This window comes from Oncorhynchus tshawytscha, linkage group LG17, assembly GCF_018296145.1.
Source record: "Oncorhynchus tshawytscha isolate Ot180627B linkage group LG17, Otsh_v2.0, whole genome shotgun sequence".
Lineage (NCBI taxonomy): Eukaryota > Metazoa > Chordata > Actinopteri > Salmoniformes > Salmonidae > Oncorhynchus > Oncorhynchus tshawytscha.
Window position 1 is genome coordinate 8,641,295 of NC_056445.1, and position 18,117 is coordinate 8,659,411.

General features: G+C 42.3%; 2 protein-coding genes across 5 annotated transcripts; one reads left to right on the forward strand and one right to left on the reverse strand.

Annotated features, from left to right (window-relative positions):
* Window positions 1–2,892: 2,892 nt before the first annotated feature.
* Window positions 2,893–4,452, forward strand: LOC112216794 (spexin prohormone 1). 2 transcript variants are annotated; one of them, XM_024376869.2, is made up of 5 exons: window positions 2,893–3,130; window positions 3,296–3,434; window positions 3,728–3,790; window positions 3,952–4,038; window positions 4,213–4,452. In XM_024376869.2, the coding sequence occupies exons 1-5, from the start codon at window positions 3,125–3,127 to the stop codon at window positions 4,275–4,277; spliced, it is 360 nt and encodes a 119-aa protein (XP_024232637.1). In that variant the 5' UTR covers window positions 2,893–3,124; the 3' UTR covers window positions 4,278–4,452. The 2 variants fall into 2 exon arrangements, with proteins under 2 accessions (XP_024232637.1, XP_024232636.1); XM_024376868.2 differs by lacking the exon at window positions 2,893–3,130 and having other exon boundaries at window positions 3,287–3,434.
* On the reverse strand, window positions 4,278–17,798 carry gys2 (glycogen synthase 2). 3 transcript variants are annotated; one of them, XM_024376865.2, is made up of 16 exons: window positions 17,436–17,796; window positions 13,616–13,797; window positions 13,049–13,240; window positions 12,672–12,857; window positions 10,263–10,407; window positions 9,918–10,035; window positions 9,692–9,812; window positions 9,495–9,601; window positions 9,226–9,285; window positions 8,817–8,895; window positions 7,549–7,662; window positions 6,414–6,540; window positions 6,161–6,256; window positions 5,754–5,917; window positions 5,340–5,425; window positions 4,278–5,030 (listed from the first exon to the last, which is right to left on the reverse strand). In XM_024376865.2, the coding sequence occupies exons 1-16, from the start codon at window positions 17,554–17,556 to the stop codon at window positions 4,634–4,636; spliced, it is 2,295 nt and encodes a 764-aa protein (XP_024232633.1). In that variant the 5' UTR covers window positions 17,557–17,796; the 3' UTR covers window positions 4,278–4,633. The 3 variants fall into 3 exon arrangements, with proteins under 3 accessions (XP_024232633.1, XP_024232634.1, XP_024232635.1); XM_024376866.2 differs by having other exon boundaries at window positions 4,714–5,030; window positions 5,345–5,425; window positions 17,436–17,795; XM_024376867.2 differs by lacking the exons at window positions 4,278–5,030; window positions 5,340–5,425 and having other exon boundaries at window positions 5,792–5,945; window positions 17,436–17,798.
* Between the last annotated feature and the right edge of the window lie 319 nt (window positions 17,799–18,117).

The window sequence follows — 18,117 nt, forward strand, 5'->3', positions numbered from 1 at the left end:
AAAGTGGAATTAGAGTACAAGTCAAAAGTTTGGATACACCTACTATTACATTTTTCTTTGGTTATACTATTTTCTACATTGTAGAATAATAGTGAAGACATCAAAACCATGAAATATCACATATGGAATCATGTAGTAACCAAAGAAGTGTTAAACAAATCTAAATATATTTTATATTTGAGATTCTTCAAAGTAGCCACCCTTTGCCTTGATGACAGCTTTGCACACTCTTGGCATTCTCTCAACCAGCTTCATGAGGAATGCTTTCCCAACAGTCTTAAAGGAGTTCCCACATACGCTGAGCACTTGTTGGATGCTTTTCCTTCACTCTGCGGTCTGACTCATCCCAAACCATCTCAATTGGGTTGAGGTCAGGTGATTGTGGAGGCCAGGTCATCTGATGCAGAACTCCATCACTCTCATTCTTGATCAAATAGCCCTTACACAACCTGGAAGTGTATTTTGGGTCATTGTCCTGTTGCAAAACAAATGATAGTCCCACTAAGCGCAAACCAGATGGGATGGTGTATCGCTGCAGAATGCTGTGGTAGCCATGCTGGTTAAGTGTGCCTTGAATTCTAAATGAATCACAGACAGTGTCACCAGCAAAGCACCTTCACACCTCCTACTCCATGCTTCACGGTGGGAATGACACATGCAGAGATCATCCGTTCACCTACTCTGTGTCTCACAAAGACACGGCGGTTGAAACCAAAGACTCATCAGACCAAAGGACAGATTTCCACCGGTCTAATGTCCATTGCTCGTGTTTCAAGCAAGTCTCTTCTTATTAATGGTGTCCTTTAGTAGCAATTCGACCATGAAGGCCTGATTCACGCAGTCTCCTCTGAACAGATGATGTGTCTGTTATTTGAACTCTGTGAAGCATTTATTTGGGCTGCAATCTGAGGTACAGTTAACTCTAATGAAGTTGTCCTATGCAGCAGAGGTAACTCTGGGTCTTCCTTTCCTGTGGTGGTCCTCATGAGAGCCAGTTTCATCATAGGGACTGTACTTTTTCTGGATTGACTGACCTTCATGTCTTAAAGTAATGATGGATTCTCGAGCTGTTTTTCCATAATATGGACTTGGTCTTCTTTATACCACCACTACCTTGTGACAAATCAAATCCAATCAAATGTTATTTGTCACATACACATGGTTAGCAGATGTTAATGCGAGTGTAGCGAAATGCTTGTGCTTCTAGTTCCAACAATGCAGTAATAACCAACAAGTAATCTAACTAACAATTCCAAAACTACTACCTTATACACACAAGTGTAAGGGGATAAAGAATATGTACATAAAGATATATGAATGAGTGATGGTACAGAGCGGCATAGGCAAGATACAGTAGATGGTATCAGTATATACATATGAGATGAGTATGTAAACAAAGTGGCATAGTTAAAGTGGCTAGTGATACATGTATTACATAAAGATGCAGTAGATGATATAGAGTACAGTATATACGTATTCATATGAGATTAATAATGTAGGGTATGTAAACATTATATTAGGTAGCATTGTTTAAAGTGGCTAGTGATATATTTGACATAATTTCCCATCCATTCCCATTATTAAAGTGGCTGGAGTTGAGTCAGTGTGTTGGCAGCAGCCACTCAATGTTAGTGGTGGCTGTTTAACAGTCTGATGGCCTTGAGATAGAAGCTGTTTTTCAGTCTCTCGGTCCCAGCTTTGATGCACCTGTACTGACCTCGCCTTCTGGATGATAGCGGGGTGAACAGGCAGTGGCTCGGGTGGTTGTTGTCCTTGATGATCTTTATGGCCTTCCTGTGACATCGGGTGGTGTAGGTGTCCTGGAGGGCAGGTAGTTTGCCCCCGGTGATGCGTTGTGCTGACCTCACTACCCTCTGGAGAGCCTTATGGTTGTGGGCGGAGCAGTTGCCATACCAGGCGGTGATACAGCCCGCCAGGATGCTCTCGATTGTGCATCTGTAGAAGTTTGTGAGTGCTTTTGGTGACAAGCCGAATTTCTTCAGCCTCCTGAGGTTGAAGAGGCGCTGCTGCGCATTCTTCACGATGCTGTCTGTGTGGGTGGACCAATTCAGTTTGTCTGTGATGTGTACGCCCAGGAACTTAAAACTTACTACCCTCTCCACTACTGTTCCATTGATGTGGATAGTTTTTTTTTTCCACCAATCACAACTGATTGGCGGAAAAAGCATTAAGATGGAAAGAAATTCCACAAATGAACTTTTAACAAGGCACCCCTGCTAATTGAAATGCATTCCAGGTGACTACCTCATGAAGCTGGTTGAGAGAATGCCAAGCGTGTGCAAAGCTGTCATCAAGGCAAAAGGTGGCTATTTTGAAGAATCTGAAATATATTTCAATATGTTTTGTTTACTACATGATTCCACATGTGTTATTTCATAGTTTTGATGTCTTCACTATTATTCTACAATGTTTGAATAAGTAGGTTCTTCCACATTTTTGACTGGTACTGTGTAGTTTTTTTTAAAATTGTACAAATATATTAATAAAAAAGAAAAGCTGAAATGTCTTGAGTCAATAAGTATTGAGCTAACAATAAGTATTGAACTAAGTATTGAACTAACATGTAGTAACTCAGGGTGTTGAATTACTTATGTAATCAAGATATATGACGTTTTAATTTTTCATACATTTTTTACAAACTTTTGATTTTATTTTTTTACTATGACATTAGAGTATTTTGTGTAGATCATTGACAAAAAAATGACAATGAAATCCATTTTAATCCCACCTTGTAACACAACAAAATGTGTAAAAAGTCAAGGGGTGTGAATACTTTCTGAAGGCACTGTAGATCCATGATTTCCTTTGGCAGCTAATTGTATTCATAAAATGTGTATTGTGTACATTAAAATGTGAGTAAGTGATTTGATTGGTTCCTCTCTGCATTCCCTCTCTGAGCTTGGAGTCCACCTCTCTTTCATCAAATTTACATGACCTATCGCTGTTGACATCCATAACGTGTTGCGCTGTGGGCTACGAGGTCTCCCCCACCCGTCCAATATAAATACAGGGATAGCACTTGCCAAGGCACACAACTTCTGCCCTTTTCCCACTTGAAACAGATCTCTACCGGCGTTACAGGGATCTAATATCCTCCGTCGCAATGAAAGTAAGTTGCCTATTAGGGAGGTACATTTTGTTCTTTGCGTACTTACGAATGGAGATGCGCATGGCGCACGAAAATGATTACCTTCTTGTCATGTATTTTGAGCGCATATTTGTTTGACATTGTCCGCTTGTTCATACGTCATAACTCTACTTTTACATGTTTCAGGGCGTGAGGTCTATTACAGTTTATGCACTTGCTCTTTTACTTCTGGCAACGCTCGTCTCCCATTCGTGGAGCGCACCGAAGGGCAGTTTCCAGAGGAGAAATTGGTCGCCTCAGGCAATGCTGTACCTCAAGGGCACCCGTACGTCTACTACCTATATTAGCCTAATCATACTTTGCATTCCTTTGACGTACCTTTTAAATGTATTTCTGCATGTATGACCTCCACAGAGAATAATTGGAAATAATATGCATTTATTAGCTGTTTTTTTTTAAGGCACAACTATAATGATATTTAATGTAAAGAGATGAACATTATCATTTAAATCTGAAGTTGTCCTATTATTTCCTCATTATGTACGTTTATTTATGAATGCAACTCAAATATATTGTATTTCATAACTGTGTGTGACTGTGTGTATGTTGCTATTACAGAGGGACGGCGGTTCATCAGCGAGGACAGAAAAGAAGGAGATGTATATGACACATTACATTTAGGTAAATACAGTACGCTTGTATTCGGGCGGTATGCCCATATTCTTCTACTGTATGGCTCTGTAAAGTGGTGCACCGTATGGGGAATAGGGTGATTTGAGATGTTTACCATCATCTTTTACTTTTGACCTGTCATTACTCTGTATGACATCCTCTTTTTCCAGAGACTCGCAGTCAAAACACAGAGAGACTCAGTGTGAACCAGGCAGCCACAGTCCTGCTCAACTTCCTGCGGCAAGCCAAAGAGGACAGTGAGTTGGGTCATATTGGAACCTACAGTAATGGTTAAGGATACATCCAAGCTAGCTAGGAAAACCACCTCAATAGGCGCTCATTCAGGCATCGGCTTCCCCCAACTACATCCAAGCTATAGGTTTGAAATGGCCATAAAGGTAATTGCACTGTTGACTTTTTTTTTGTTTCAGGAGAAGAAAATCTTGAACAACTGTACTTTCAAGACTTGCCGGCATGGAAAAGAGAGTACTTCTGATGCGTTTCATAATGTATTTATTATTGTTGATAACATTCTAATCTATTGCATCTGTTGATCTCTTGTTGTTGGATGTAGACTATTTAATGCGACGTGAGAAAAACACTGGACTCTTAAGTACGGCTACACTGAAAATGTTTGACTGTATTATTTAATAAAATGTGGAATAAAATGATTTAGAATTCATAGCAACACTTGTCTGAGGGTATATCTGATCATAGAAGTAATGTGTTCAGGACTAGGTTTGGCCATCCCAGGCTATAGAGCGAGAGACGTCTCAATGCAATTCCTGAAATATAACTATTGATTAAACTATTCATGTCTCATATCCTATGGGCGTGAGGGGACTTTTAGCATCAAAAGAATAGGCATTTTCTCTTAGAAAATATACATAGGTAGTATGTGTAACAGCTACTTAAGACAGAGCTAATGTTGTACGTTCTGGGCTGGAACAAAAACCTCCACATACTACAGCTCTCAAGGACCAGGGTTGGCCATCCCAGGCTCGGCCATCCCAGGCTCGTAGCGAGAGATCTCTCAGTCGGCAGACTCTCCTGGGTGTGTCTTCTTGCCCTCGGGCGTGGCACCCAGAGTGAATGGGGCTTTGATGTTCTGCCTGTCCCTCTCTGCCTCCTTATCTTCATCATACGGCTCTTCATCATCCTCCTCATCACTGTGGTGGGGGGTGGAGTGCACCGACGCCGAGGGGGAGGGGGGCACAGAGCCGGGGCGGGGGTAACGGAATCCCTCTGTCTGAGGAGAGAGAGCGAGAGCGAGAGAGAGAGAGGAGAGACAAGTTATTCACGTCTGTACAATACATACAACATATAAGCCATGAACAAATGAGCAGAGAGAGAGAGAGAGAGGGAGAGATTGTTTTACTTAAGAGGACAGTGCTTAGAGAACAGTAGTAACAGATTGCACAAATACAAAATCATGTCTTGTCATTTACTAAAATGTTAGGTTGTCAATTAAAGTGAAGGGAATGGATGAACTCTGGGTCTCTGAGGCATCTATAGTGTCCATCAATAGAGTCAGAGGAAGACAAACTCTCCTCCGTACCTCACCTGTGGCGGGGCCAGCGGCTCCATCTTGAACTTGTCAGGGAAAGCCCTGCTGAGAGCCAGGCTCCGGGCGTGCATGTAGAACTGCAAACATAAATCAACTGAATCAATTGAACCACAAGTAAAACACAACTGACCCAATCACAAATCAACTGAACTAGTCTGAAGGAGGAACAATAAAATAGTTATCAGAGGAGAGAAGGGACATTGTTTATATTATATGTTACAAAAAATAAATTGTATAAATAACAGCAATGAAGTTAGCACCAAAAGCACGCAATTCAGTGGAATTACTCTCAGTGTGGTGTGATGGTGGTCCTAGTATTTTGTTTTCTAAACTTTGTTGCATTGTGAGATCCACTTGCCTTTCCGACCATTAGGTAAACAGGGACATGAACCTATAGGGACTCACCCGTCCCAGGTACCTCCAGTCCAGCAGGTCCGACAGTCTCTCTGTGCGGTTCCTCTGGATGATGCGCTGTCGTCTGGACTGCTGGCAGAACCCGAACATGAACTGGGTCAGCTGGTTACACGAGTCATCTGCCGAACGGAACCGCCGGTCCACTATGTAGATCCCTGAGAGGAGCGGGACAGGAACGGACCACTGAGACGCAGGAATAAAGTATTCCATTCTAATGTAAATAGAGTATTTATTCTAAACTGCTGACTGATAGGAAGTAGGGGCTTGTATTTCACTGATAAAAAGAGTTCTGGTTTTTGGGCACTCCCAAAATATATCAGACCTCTTCCATAAGAGGTCAATCAAACTATGCACTGATTTGGTGATGAAAGTGAAGAGGTCTATATGTATGTACATACCGTATGCTGTGGGGTCTGACACATGTTCCTCCATGAAGCAGCCGAAGCCAGACAGGTTGGTGGTCACACTGGGTATCCCCATCACAGTACACTCACCTGGGGAACAATAGCAACAACATAATAGTGCACCCACACATCATACAACTCTCCGCACACATGAATGAACACACAAAAACAATGATATAAACATTAGCCAGAGAAAACCAAAGTGATGGAGTTTATGTTTGCAGGTTGTGTAAGTGTGACAGGTCACCTGGTGTGTATCCCCAGGGCTCGTAGTAAGAAGGGAAGACCCCCAGGTGACAGCCTCGTACAAACTCCTCATAGTCCATAGGAAGCAGGGGACTGGTGGACGACAGGAACTCTGGGTGGAACACTATCTGAGAGTATCAGGAAACGTCTGTTAGTACCGTTTAGAATAAAATATAGAGATCAGCACAACACTGGCTATACTGTATGCTCTGAGGGTCCTCTGTAGCTCAGTTGGTAGAGCGTGGTGTTTGCAACACTAGGGTAGTGGGTTCAATTCCCAGAACCAACTGTACTGTATGTAAAATCTATAGCTGCAATTTGCTGAGGGTAAAAGCATCTGCTAAATAGAATATACAGGGGCTCCCAAATTGTTTTGCTTCATGACCCACCAATGAAGGTTTCTTTTGAGCCACAACCATAAGTGTTGTGTGGTGAAAAAAACACAGACCAAAGAATAAGTAAAACATATTATCGTGGCAGCAGAGATGAAATGTTGCAGTTTCAAAACTAATCTCCTGCAATTCCACACATCCTGCCATGAAAGAAAGAAAAGAAAATGTTGCAATTTTAAAGCCAATTTCCTGAAATCCTATACATTTTTCCATGGAGCTTAGAGAACATTTTGCTGTTCTTAAGCTAATTTCCTACAATTCTTTGCATTTTGACATGGCTAATGTTGTGTTGTTATGCTCAAACATTATAACAAAATCAATGTGGTCCTGGTTGTCTAGCTTTTATTTTGTTGATGGTAAATTCAAAGAAATGATAAGCTATTATAGAAAAATGTATAGGTCCGTTATCTTCTCTACCTACTTTCTATTTGGTTTTAAGTCATTTAAGTTTAATGAAAACGTTTTTTCTATTCGGAAAATGTATCTCCAAAAATAAATAAAACAAATGTGGGGGGTAATGTCCTCCCGCGACCCACAGTTGTGGAACCACTACTCTAACGGAATAAAGAATACTCTGATAGTACGCACATTACTTATCATAAACACGTATGAGTCTTTATGGGGTCTTTTATGTTGTCAATGTCTCAGCTGCCAGGCTTTTTCCAGACAGCGCTTCAACTGGTTTAACACATAAACGAGGCAAAACACTATCGAACACGGACATCAGACGAACATCCTGCAGACCTTGACTCGGTCAGTGCGAGCGTTGAAGAGGCCGATGCGTCTCACGTTGGCCAGGATGGGGTCGGAGGTGTCATCCAGCATGTTGTGAGTGGTCACTGGAGGAAGGGTGTGTCTCTGCAGAGAGGGAGACAGACAGAGTACAGTGTGTGTGTGTGTGTCTGTGTACGTGAGTCCCATGTGCACGTGTTGTAACAGCGTCATCGTTGTGCACGCGCCTTGAGCCGTAAACATGGCGCGTGTCAACATCTATAAGTCACTGATCCGTGACTAATAACCTTTATGGGTAGACATCAGGAATATGGATCTGAAGAAGAATATCTATCCTTTGGCCTAATGATGTTTAATGATTCTCTTCTCCTGGGATTACCCTCAAAAGAAACACAGGCCTTTCTCTCAGAAGATATAAACTTGCATGTAAAAGAGTTGCTGAATAGACAGTAATGCTAAAAACACGTCACACGTGAACAGGCCGCCACGTCAGCTCTGAGGCGTAAGAACTTACCGGACACGCAAAGACATTCGTCACCCTAACCACAGAGTGAATGCAGCAAAAGTGGAGACAGACAAGTCATTCTGTACTGGTACATCTAACACAAATGAGACTCGGGGTCAATAAAAATGGCAGCGAGAGTAACAACGGCCACAATCTGTCCACCCATCAAACACCCGGCTCGTAATTTTACGCCTGCACACAAGTGACATGAATAAATCTAAGTGACAACACCATTTTCACTGGCACTTTGCTATTAAATACTGCAACACCAGCCAATCTATTAACCCATGGCCTGCTGTTATGGCGGTTCAATGATTCACGCTGGGCTGTATAACTGCAGGGACCATTCATTCATGATTTTAGCACCAGGAATCCCCCAGTCCCATTCTGAATTGATCACCTTACAGGGCGAACCTATAGGCCCATTTTACCACGTCAATGTTAAGTTGCTCCTTTCATAAAACAGCAGTGTACAATATATAGGGATTCTCTGTACGATACGTCCCTATATTACCTTGTTGTCCAGTTGTCTCTGTCTTTCTACAACTCTGGTTGTCTCACACCCCAACTCTGTATTATTTTATGTTTATCATACAAATGTCTATACACCGGTCTTTTAATCATAATGTAAACCTGACCCAATCTACAATAGCATTCTCAACAACCTAACACTTAATGGCTTTAATACTGTGTATAACGCACATCTTACAACAATAATATACTATAACATTTACCGGAGTATATTTCATACATTATCTGTCTCTTCAACTCCTACCTGTGTGGCATAGATGGCTCTCTTCATGATGGTGAAGTCGTCTCTGTCCAGGATGGTGTTCATATCAGGGATGTCTCCTCTGAAGACGTCACGGGGTCATCAGCAGGTCAGTAAAGGCAACACTCAAGTAATCACATTATAACCCGCATGGACAAGCCCTTCATTAACACGGAAGCTCGTTCCACACTTTGGTAACACGGAAGACCCAAAGGTCACACCATCCGCATGAATGAACTGAAGTGAAGTTTAAGTTCATTCATAACAAAAGCCTGCTCAAGGATTGCCTGGCTAAATGGCAGGGTTGTCAAATAGAGAAGTGTTACACTGATATGACATACCGTACAGGTCTGGTGAATGCACTGGTGGAAGAGAGACTCTGTATTTATTATTTACATTGAAATTGACTTACTTTAACAACGCCTCATAAAGCCTCTTGCCAAACTTATCTTTCACAGTGTGAGCAGTGTCCCTGTCAGCGAGAGACACGTAGATAATCAGCCAACGGTTTTAAGATTGAACATGTTCATGGGAACCGTGTTGGCAACACGAGTTCCAAGGCAACATTCTAAGAAGACTACAAATTAGAATGGTATTTCCGTGAAACGTTTGGAGCTAACATCGCAGACGTTTTTGCAGAACTCCGTGAGGTGTAACATCGTGGGGGTTGCAGAGACGTACCAGAGCTGTTTGCGCACCGCCTGACCCTTCAGCGTCTCCACGTTAAAATTGTTGGTCTTGGCTGGCATGATGAAGAACACCACCACTGTGACGTCGTTCTTATGCACCTGGGAGAGAAGAAGAAAGAAATCAACTCCAACTGTCCTTTTGTTATGAGCGAGACCAGTACATGTGCAGTATTGATTAGAGGCCCATACCCTTAGCAGATAGTTGAGCCTGGACAGTGACTCCAGGAAGATGTCAACTCCCTTGTTGGAGAACTCATATCGTCCAGCAATAAAGAAGAAGAGAGTTTTCTCCAGATTGAAGTCCAGATGACTGACAAACAAACCGGGGATGATAGTTTTACAACGGGCAATAGTGATATAGTTAGCAGTGTATTGGATAACAAACTTGAAAACATAATAAAGACTTAAGTTTTACCCATAGAAGTGTCCCCTGATGAATTCCTGAATCTGACCCTTATTAGTGGAGTGAAGGTTCTGGAACTCGTGCATGGCTGAGAATTTCTTGATGTTCAATCCGTTTGGAGTCACCACATCTGTACAGTAGATAGAGAGAAACCCAGCTTACGTCAACATCAAATATCCCTGCTCTGTCACTTTTTGTTCAATATGAGGAAATAGAGTGAAACAGGAGAAAACCTTTTTTAAACGTGAAAAGAGCATTCTTATTGGACATAAATTGACAATTTCAGGTAGTACCTCCTCCATTTCGAAAAGGTTTTGGTACGGTGATCCATAATGTACAGGACCCTGGCCCCCTCACCTGGTTTCCTGTGCAGCATGTGGTTAGCCTCTACAGCAGTGATCTGGGATACAGTTGTAAAGACATGGGCACAGTGGACAGCAGCTCTCTCCAGGCAGTAGCGATGGTAGATCTGCCTCTCACCAGCCTCTTGGTCTATGTTGAACTGACAGGGGCACATCAGAAATCAACACAAGAGTCATTAATAGGTCATTGTTAAGAGATCACTAGTGTGTAATTATCAAATCAAAATCAAATCAAATTTTATTTGTCACATACACATGGTTAGCAGATGTTAATGCGAGTGTAGCGAAATGCTTGTGCTTCTAGTTCCGACAATGCAGTAATAACCAACAAGTAATCTAGCTAACAATTCCAAAACTACTACCTTATAGACACAAGTGTAAGGGGATAAAGAATATGTACATAAAGATATATGAGTGAGTGATGGTACAGAGCGGCATAGGCAAGATACAGTAGATGGTATTGAGTGCAGTATATACATATGAGATGAGTATGTAAACAAAGTGGCATAGTTAAAGTGGCTAGTGATACATGTATTACATAAAGATGCAGTAGATGATATAGAGTATATATAACTTATATACATATGAGATGAATAATGTAGGGTATGTAAACATTATATTAGGTAGCATTGTTTAAAGTGGCTAGTGATATATTTGACATCATTTCCCATCAATTCCCATTATTAAAGTGGCTGGAGTTGAGTCAGTGTGTTGGCAGCAGCCACTCAATGTTAGTGGTGGCTGTTTAACAGTCTGATGGCCTTGAGATAGAAGCTGTTTTTCAGTCTCTCGGTCCCAGCTTTGATGCACCTGTACTGACCTCGCCTTCTGGATGATAGCGGGGTGAACAGGCAGTGGCTCGGGTGGTTGTTGTCCTTGATGATCTTTATGGCCTTCCTGTGACATCGGGTGGTGTAGGTGTCCTGGAGAGCAGGTAGTTTGCCCCCGGTGATGCGTTGTGCAGACCTCACTACCCTCTGAGAGCCTTACGGTTGTGGGCGGAGCAGTTGCCGTACCAGGCGGTGATACAGCCCGCCAGGATGCTCTCGATTGTGCATCTGTAGAAGTTTGTGAGTGCTTTTGGTGACAAGCCGAATTTCTTCAGCCTCCTGAGGTTGAAGAGGCGCTGCTGCGCCTTCTTCACGATGCTGTCTGTGTGAGTGGACCAATTCAGTTTGTCTGTGATGTGTACGCCGAGGAACATAAAACTTACTACCCTCTCCACTACTGTTCCATCAATGTGGATAGGGGGGTGTTCCCTCTGCTGTTTCCTGAAGTCCACAATCATCTCCTTAGTTTTGTTGACGTTGAGTGTGAGGTTATTTTCCTGACACCACACTCCGAGGGCCCTCACCTCCTCCCTGTAGGCCGTCTCGTCGTTGTTGGTAATCAAGCCTACCACTGTTGTGTCGTCAGCAAACTTGATGATTGAGTTGGAGGCGTGCGTGGCCACGCAGTCGTGGGTGAACAGGGAGTACAGGAGAGGGCTCAGAATGTACCCTTGTGGGGCCCCAGTGTTGAGGATCAGCGGGGTGGAAATGTTGTTGCCTACCCTCACCACCTGGGGGCGGCCCGTCAGGAAGTCCAGTACCCAGTTGCACAGGGCGGGGTTGAGACCCAGGGTCTTTAGCTTGATGACGAGCTTGGAGGGCACTATGGTGTTAAATGCCGAGCTGTAGTCGATGAACAGCATTCTCACATAGGTATTCCTCTTGTCCAGATGGGTTAGGGCAGTGTGCAGTGTGGTTGAGATTGCATCGTCTGTGGACCTATTTGGGCGGTAAGCAAATTGGAGTGGGTCTAGGGTGTCAGGTAGGATGGAGGTGATATGGTCCTTGACTAGTCTCTCAAAGCACTTCATGATGACGGAAGTGAGTGCTACGGGGCGGTAGTCGTTTAGCTCATATATATTGTCATGCACGTTCTAAGTAAATATTAGATGAATAGTGAATGAAACCTGTGAACACAACTTTTTCAAATGTTGAGATCTACAATAACTATTATTGGGGCTATGGGGTTCATTTCGAGATTGTTGGGTATCTGTCAATCAAACAGTTTGACAAATGTTTGAAGTAAGATCACCCTTGAGTCTTCTGTCTGCCAGTGATGAGGAGGCTTCCTCTTCCTCTCCATAAGGAGAAGCAGCTGTCAATTACCCTGTCTGCCCAGTGAATAACCTTTAGGTCCACAATGACCTTTTTACACTTAGCCTGAGGGCCAATTACACCAGCGTGAACACAACACAAACCCATAGCTCACTGATACCCACAGGGAAGATATTATGAGAAACTAAATTCAAACTAACTCTTAACGATGCTTAATGTATTATTACCTCACCATTGTCAAAGTTTGTGAGGAATTTGAATAAAAAAACTGTGTGTGCGTGCGTGTGCGGCCTCTTTACCTTGTCCAGGTTGTTGTAGAAGTCAACATTTCCGGCACAGATGTATCTTCCCAACAGAGTGGCATGGGTTGTGAAAATGGTTGCCAAGGGAATCTTCCGTGAGCGACAGAGAATAAGTCCTGCCCCGACCTGCCACTCATGGAAATGGGCGAGGACATTGGGCGAGTCTCCAAGCTCGTCGGTTAACTAGGAATGAAGGCAATTGATTACTGATAATTAGTTCTGAAATCTCATATCACCCAAGAGGGTGAATATGTATTGGATAAAAAGAAGTAGGCTACTGTATCATTTATTAAAAAAAAAAAAAAACGATACACCAATCTTTAAACCTCTTTCAGAGTATTTTTCAAAGCATCCTTAACAACCTGACAAATTACCTCTTTAAAGAACCAGGCAACCATGGATCCAAAGAGGAGTGAGTCGTTGGCCTCTCTGTCATGGGCGGGCAGGCCAATACCACAGGTGTCCCACAGATCCCCCTTCCATCGGTCCAGGTTCCAGGCTGCTGACCCCGTGTCAAATAGGATCACATAGGGACTGCCCTCAATCAGCCAGCGCCCAAAGTACACCTAACACATACAGTATAACCCCGACACAAGGGAAAGATATGTGTGGTTCTACATGACAGCACCAATCAACACGAGACCCACAATCACAGTATCAAACACATGGGGCAAAGCTGAAATACTACAACATAATCGTTTCTGAAGCTGCTGATGTATTTGTTTGTTTCTGATCCTGGAGATGGAGTTTGTCTGCCATCTTGTGGATTCATCGTCTCTATCGAACTCTATTGGCACCAATAGTCTAGGCCTACTTCTGTAGATGTGCGTGTCTGCCCTCTTCTGGCCAGAAAGTACTACTACAGTACTACTATTATCCACATGCATGTCACAGCCATAGAATATAATAGAAAATAATAGAATAGAGTAAGTCTGTAGTACCAGGCAACCGTTGTCAATGAGGGCGCCCATGGCTTTCTTGATGGCTGGGTTGGGGGGCTCACACTGCTCCACCTGGGTGTTAAAGTTGTGTTCGTAGTACGGCCCCATCATGAATAAGTTCTCCCCCCATTCATCCACTGTTATCTTGGCCTTGGTCTGGATAACTGTGTAGATCCCACCCACTGGAGGAAATATATATAATATACATGAGATTCAAACTTTCTAACCTGTGACTTGTTATGACAACCGTAAGGAGTGGTGTGTCCACATATGAAGGTGTAATTCTGCATGATAGTGTGTTTTGCATGATTAAGATACACTGGAATTAACAAAAACAAAGATCATGACATAAATTACTTATAAATATAAATAAAAATAGAAGATAAGCTACAGTTGTCAAATATTTGTGAAGAGGACCCTCAACAATCACAAACCACTGTATTACGTTTGCACACCGTCATACTGTAGGCGTATAAGATACTTCCCTGATACCAAATACATTTACTCAGCATACCTGATAAACAGTGTTGGGGATGCTACTCTTCAAATATAGTTTACCAAGCTACTAATTACTTCAATCTGGAAGAAGTTAAGCTAGACTAAAGCAACCCTTAAGAACAATACAGTTTACTTAACTAAATTGACTTTGAAAAGGTCTTTCACTTACATTCAAACCTCATCTGAAATGTCATAGACTACAAATTGCAATAACAGATCACTTTGGGGTCAGAACGTGTAATTTAGCCTACTAAATACAAAAACATTGTTTCAAGTAACAGTTAGGCAGGTCTGATGCTGAAAAATGAACGAAATTCTTGCCTACCCAAGAAAACACAACCAAGATTTGAATTCAGGTCAATTACCACCAAGCTACTGCAAAATGTAGTTAAATTCAAATCAAATCAAATGTTATTTGTCACATGTGCCGAATACAAAAGGTGTAGATCTTACCCAGTTTTCAGAAAATAGAGATAAGAAAATATTTACTAAACAAACTAAAATAAAAAATATACACTACCTTCAAAAGTTTGGGGTCACTTAGAAATGTCCTTGTTTTTTAAAGAAAATCGCATTTTTTGTCCATTAAAATAACATCAAATTTATCATAAATACAGTGTAGACGTTGTTCATGTTGTAAATTAGTACTGTAGCTGGAAACAGCTGGTTTTTAATGGAATATCTACATAGGGGTACTGTACAGAGGCCCATTATCAGCAACCATCACTCCTGTGTTCCAATGGCATGTTGTGTAGCTAATCCAAGTTTATCATTTTAAAAGACTAATTGATCATTAGAAAACCCTTTTGCAATTATGTTAGCACAGCTGAAAACTGTTGGTCTGATTAAAGAAGCCATAAAACTGGCCTTCTTTAGTCTAGTATCTGCAGCATCAGCATTTGTGGGTTTGATTACAGGCTCAAAATGGCCAGAAACAAAGAACTTTCTTCTGAAACTTGTCAGTCTATTCTTGTTCTGAGAAATTAAGGCTATTCCATGCTAGAAATTGCCAAGAAACTGAAGATCTCGTACAATTCTGTGTAATACTGGCTTCACAGAACAGTGCAAACTGGCTTTAACCGGAATAGAAAGAGGAGTGGGAGACCTCGGTGCACAACTGAGCAAGAGGACAAGTACATTAGTGTCTATTTTGAGAAACAGACACCTCATAAGTCCTCAACTGGCAGCTTCATTAAATAGTACTAGAAAATCACCAGTCTCAACGTCAACAGTGAAGAGGCAACTCCGGGATGCTGGCCTTCTAGGCTGAGTTGCAATGAAAAAGCCATATCTCAGACTGGCCAATAAAAATAAAAGATTAAGATGGACAAAAGAACACAGACACTGGACAGAGGAACTCTGTAGATATTCCATCTATGTCGATATTCCATTAAAAATCTGCCGTTTCCAGCTACAATAGTCATTTATAACATTAAAAATGTCTACACTGTATTTCTGATAAATGTTGTTATTTTAAAGGACAAAAAAATGTGAAAAAATGTTTCTTTCAATACAAGTACATTTCTAAGTGACCCCAAACTTAAAAGTAACACAATAAAATAACAATTAATGAAGCTACATACAGGGGGTACCGGTACCGAGTCAACGTGCGGGGGTACAAGTTAGTCGAGGTAATTAGTACAGTGACTATGCATAGATAATGAACAGTGAGTAGCAGCAGTGTAAAAACAAAGGGGGGGGGATCTGGGGACCCATTCCAAATCTGGGGACCCATGCCCTCCCCTGAGGGGAAAGGGCGTTGTAGTGTCCTCTTCATGGCTTTCTTGGTGTGTTTGGACCATGATAGTTTGCTGGTGATGTGGACACCAAGGAATTTGAAGCTCTACCTGCTCCACTACAACCCTGTCGATGTGAAGTGGAGCAGGTAGAGCTTCAAGTTCCTTGGTGTCCACATCACCAGCAAACTATCATGGTCCAAACACACCAAGAAAGCCATGAAGAGGTTGTTGGCCTGGTAGCAAACTGCCAGGTTTCTGACCTCCTCCCTATAGGCCGTCTCATCGTTGTCTGTGATCAGGCCTACCACCGTTGTATCATCCGCAAACTTAAGGATGGTGTTGGAGGAGTCGTGCCTGGCCATGCAGTTGTGGGTGAACAGGGAGTACAGGAGGGGATTAAGAACGCACCCCTGAGGGTGCCCCCATGTTGAGCATCAGCGTGGCAGATGTGTTGTTGCCTACCCTTACCACCTGTGGGCGGCCCGTCAGGAAGTCCAGGATGTGTTTAGTCCCTGAGTCCTTAGCTTAGTGATAAGCTTTGTAGGTTGAACTACATATACAGAAGTTCACTACTCCCAACACAGCATAAGTGATAACCTCTGAACTCTTCACAACAACAGGATAGACTCAGACAACAGATCCGTCCGTGTACAGTACACAGAACTGAATCAATCAATCAATCAAATGTATTTATAAAGCCCTCCTTACATCAGCCGATATCTCAAAGTGCTGTACAGAAACCCAGCCTAAAACCCCAAACAGCAAGCAATGCAGGTGTAGAAGCACGGTGGCTAGGAAAAACTCCCTAGAAAGGCCAGAACCTAGGAAGAAACCTAGAGAGGTACCAGGAAGAGCCCTATACTACAAAAAGTACATCATGTTTTTATGATCATTGGGACTCTCATGTCTAGTTCAGTCTAGGAACACACGTTTATTTGCCAGTAAGGTTAAGGTTCATATAGTATATATAACCATAGTTCATATGGTTCACACATCCTCTTACACGAACAACATTAAGACATATGTATTTGACAGAGATTGTGAATGTATCTTGAATTGAATGTTTAAAGGTTCAGACTGTGAGACTGAGACAGTTAATGTTCTCCACACTGTATTTTCACTGTATTTCAATATTTGCACTTTTGGGGCCAAAGATTCAAAGATGACCATATTTAGCAAATAGAAGATGACAGGTGACACTGGCATTAGACTAAACTGTCACAGCTCCAGAGGAATTTTAAGAGGATCCTCTCAATCATGATAGTATCCTATATCTGAGCACTCTGGACCAATAGTCCAGGGGTCATGAACTCTGTAATAGTTGCTCCATACTTGTACACTCCACCGCAACCCATCTTTACACAAAAGTAGTAACACTGCCTAAAATAGATGATGGACTTTTAAAATTGCAAGGTCATTAATGGCATCTGTATGATGCATACAACATTGCATCCATTGTCACTATTACGTTTACTGAGAAGGGACACAAAACTGTTATACTCCAAGGACCAAGACCATTGGAAGAGACTTCACAGTGAATTGTCTGTCTCCATGCAAATCATTCTCGGTCAGGTCATACTAACCTTTATTAGTGACCTCCCAGGCAATCTCAAACAGCAGCAGGTCGTCTACAGGTAGATCTTCCTCATCCCACAGAGGCAGACCGCTCAGTGACGTCATGGACAAGGAACGGGTCAGGGGCATGTTACTGTCAACAGGTAGAGTTTTTGAAGTGAAGAAAAGGTAAGTGCCACTGATGCTCTCTCAGTTGTTGTTGGTCCTCTCCTCTGTAGGATCAACTGTAAACTGTCTATCTTCTCACACCCGAATATCCCACTGGTGTTCACATGGACTCAGAAGAGGATACAACACACATCCCATGGTCCCAGTTCGTCACTCCTAGCAGTCCACTGTTCAGCCCGCCTACTTTTTGTGATTGAATCCCCGACCCTCGTCTTTGAACAGAAAGTCAACATTCCCTGGCTGCATGTACAGGACTGAAGTCCACACACAGATATCAAGAGTAATGTTTTGACAAAGCCAATAGTGAGCCAAAGTGGAGAATATACAGATGTAGGATCTTAATTTGAGCCAGTTTGCTACAGCCGGACAATAATCCTGCAGCAACAGGAAATATTAATTATTATGTGGATTATAATTCATTGACATGTTTATAGGGGTTGATACATTCTTCATTACTGGAAATGACCAACTTTAGAAGTACTTTTAAAACTCAAATACACTACAAGTTTGCATTTCCTGCTG

Coding starts and splice junctions, on each gene's coding strand:
- gys2 (XM_024376865.2), bottom strand. CDS start 17,556: ATGCCCCTGACCCGTTCCTTGTCCATGACGTCACTGAGCGGTCTGCCT. Junction 9,286..9,494: donor GCGGTGCGCAAACAGCTCTG/GTACGTCTCTGC, acceptor TCTCGCTGACAG/GGACACTGCTCACACTGTGA. Junction 5,426..5,753: donor ACTGGAGGTACCTGGGACGG/GTGAGTCCCTAT, acceptor TTATGTTTGCAG/TTCTACATGCACGCCCGGAG.
- LOC112216794 (XM_024376868.2), top strand. CDS start 3,287: ATGTTTCAGGGCGTGAGGTCTATTACAGTTTATGCACTTGCTCTTTTA. Junction 3,791..3,951: donor ATATGACACATTACATTTAG/GTAAATACAGTA, acceptor CTCTTTTTCCAG/AGACTCGCAGTCAAAACACA. Junction 4,039..4,212: donor GCGGCAAGCCAAAGAGGACA/GTGAGTTGGGTC, acceptor TTTTTGTTTCAG/GAGAAGAAAATCTTGAACAA.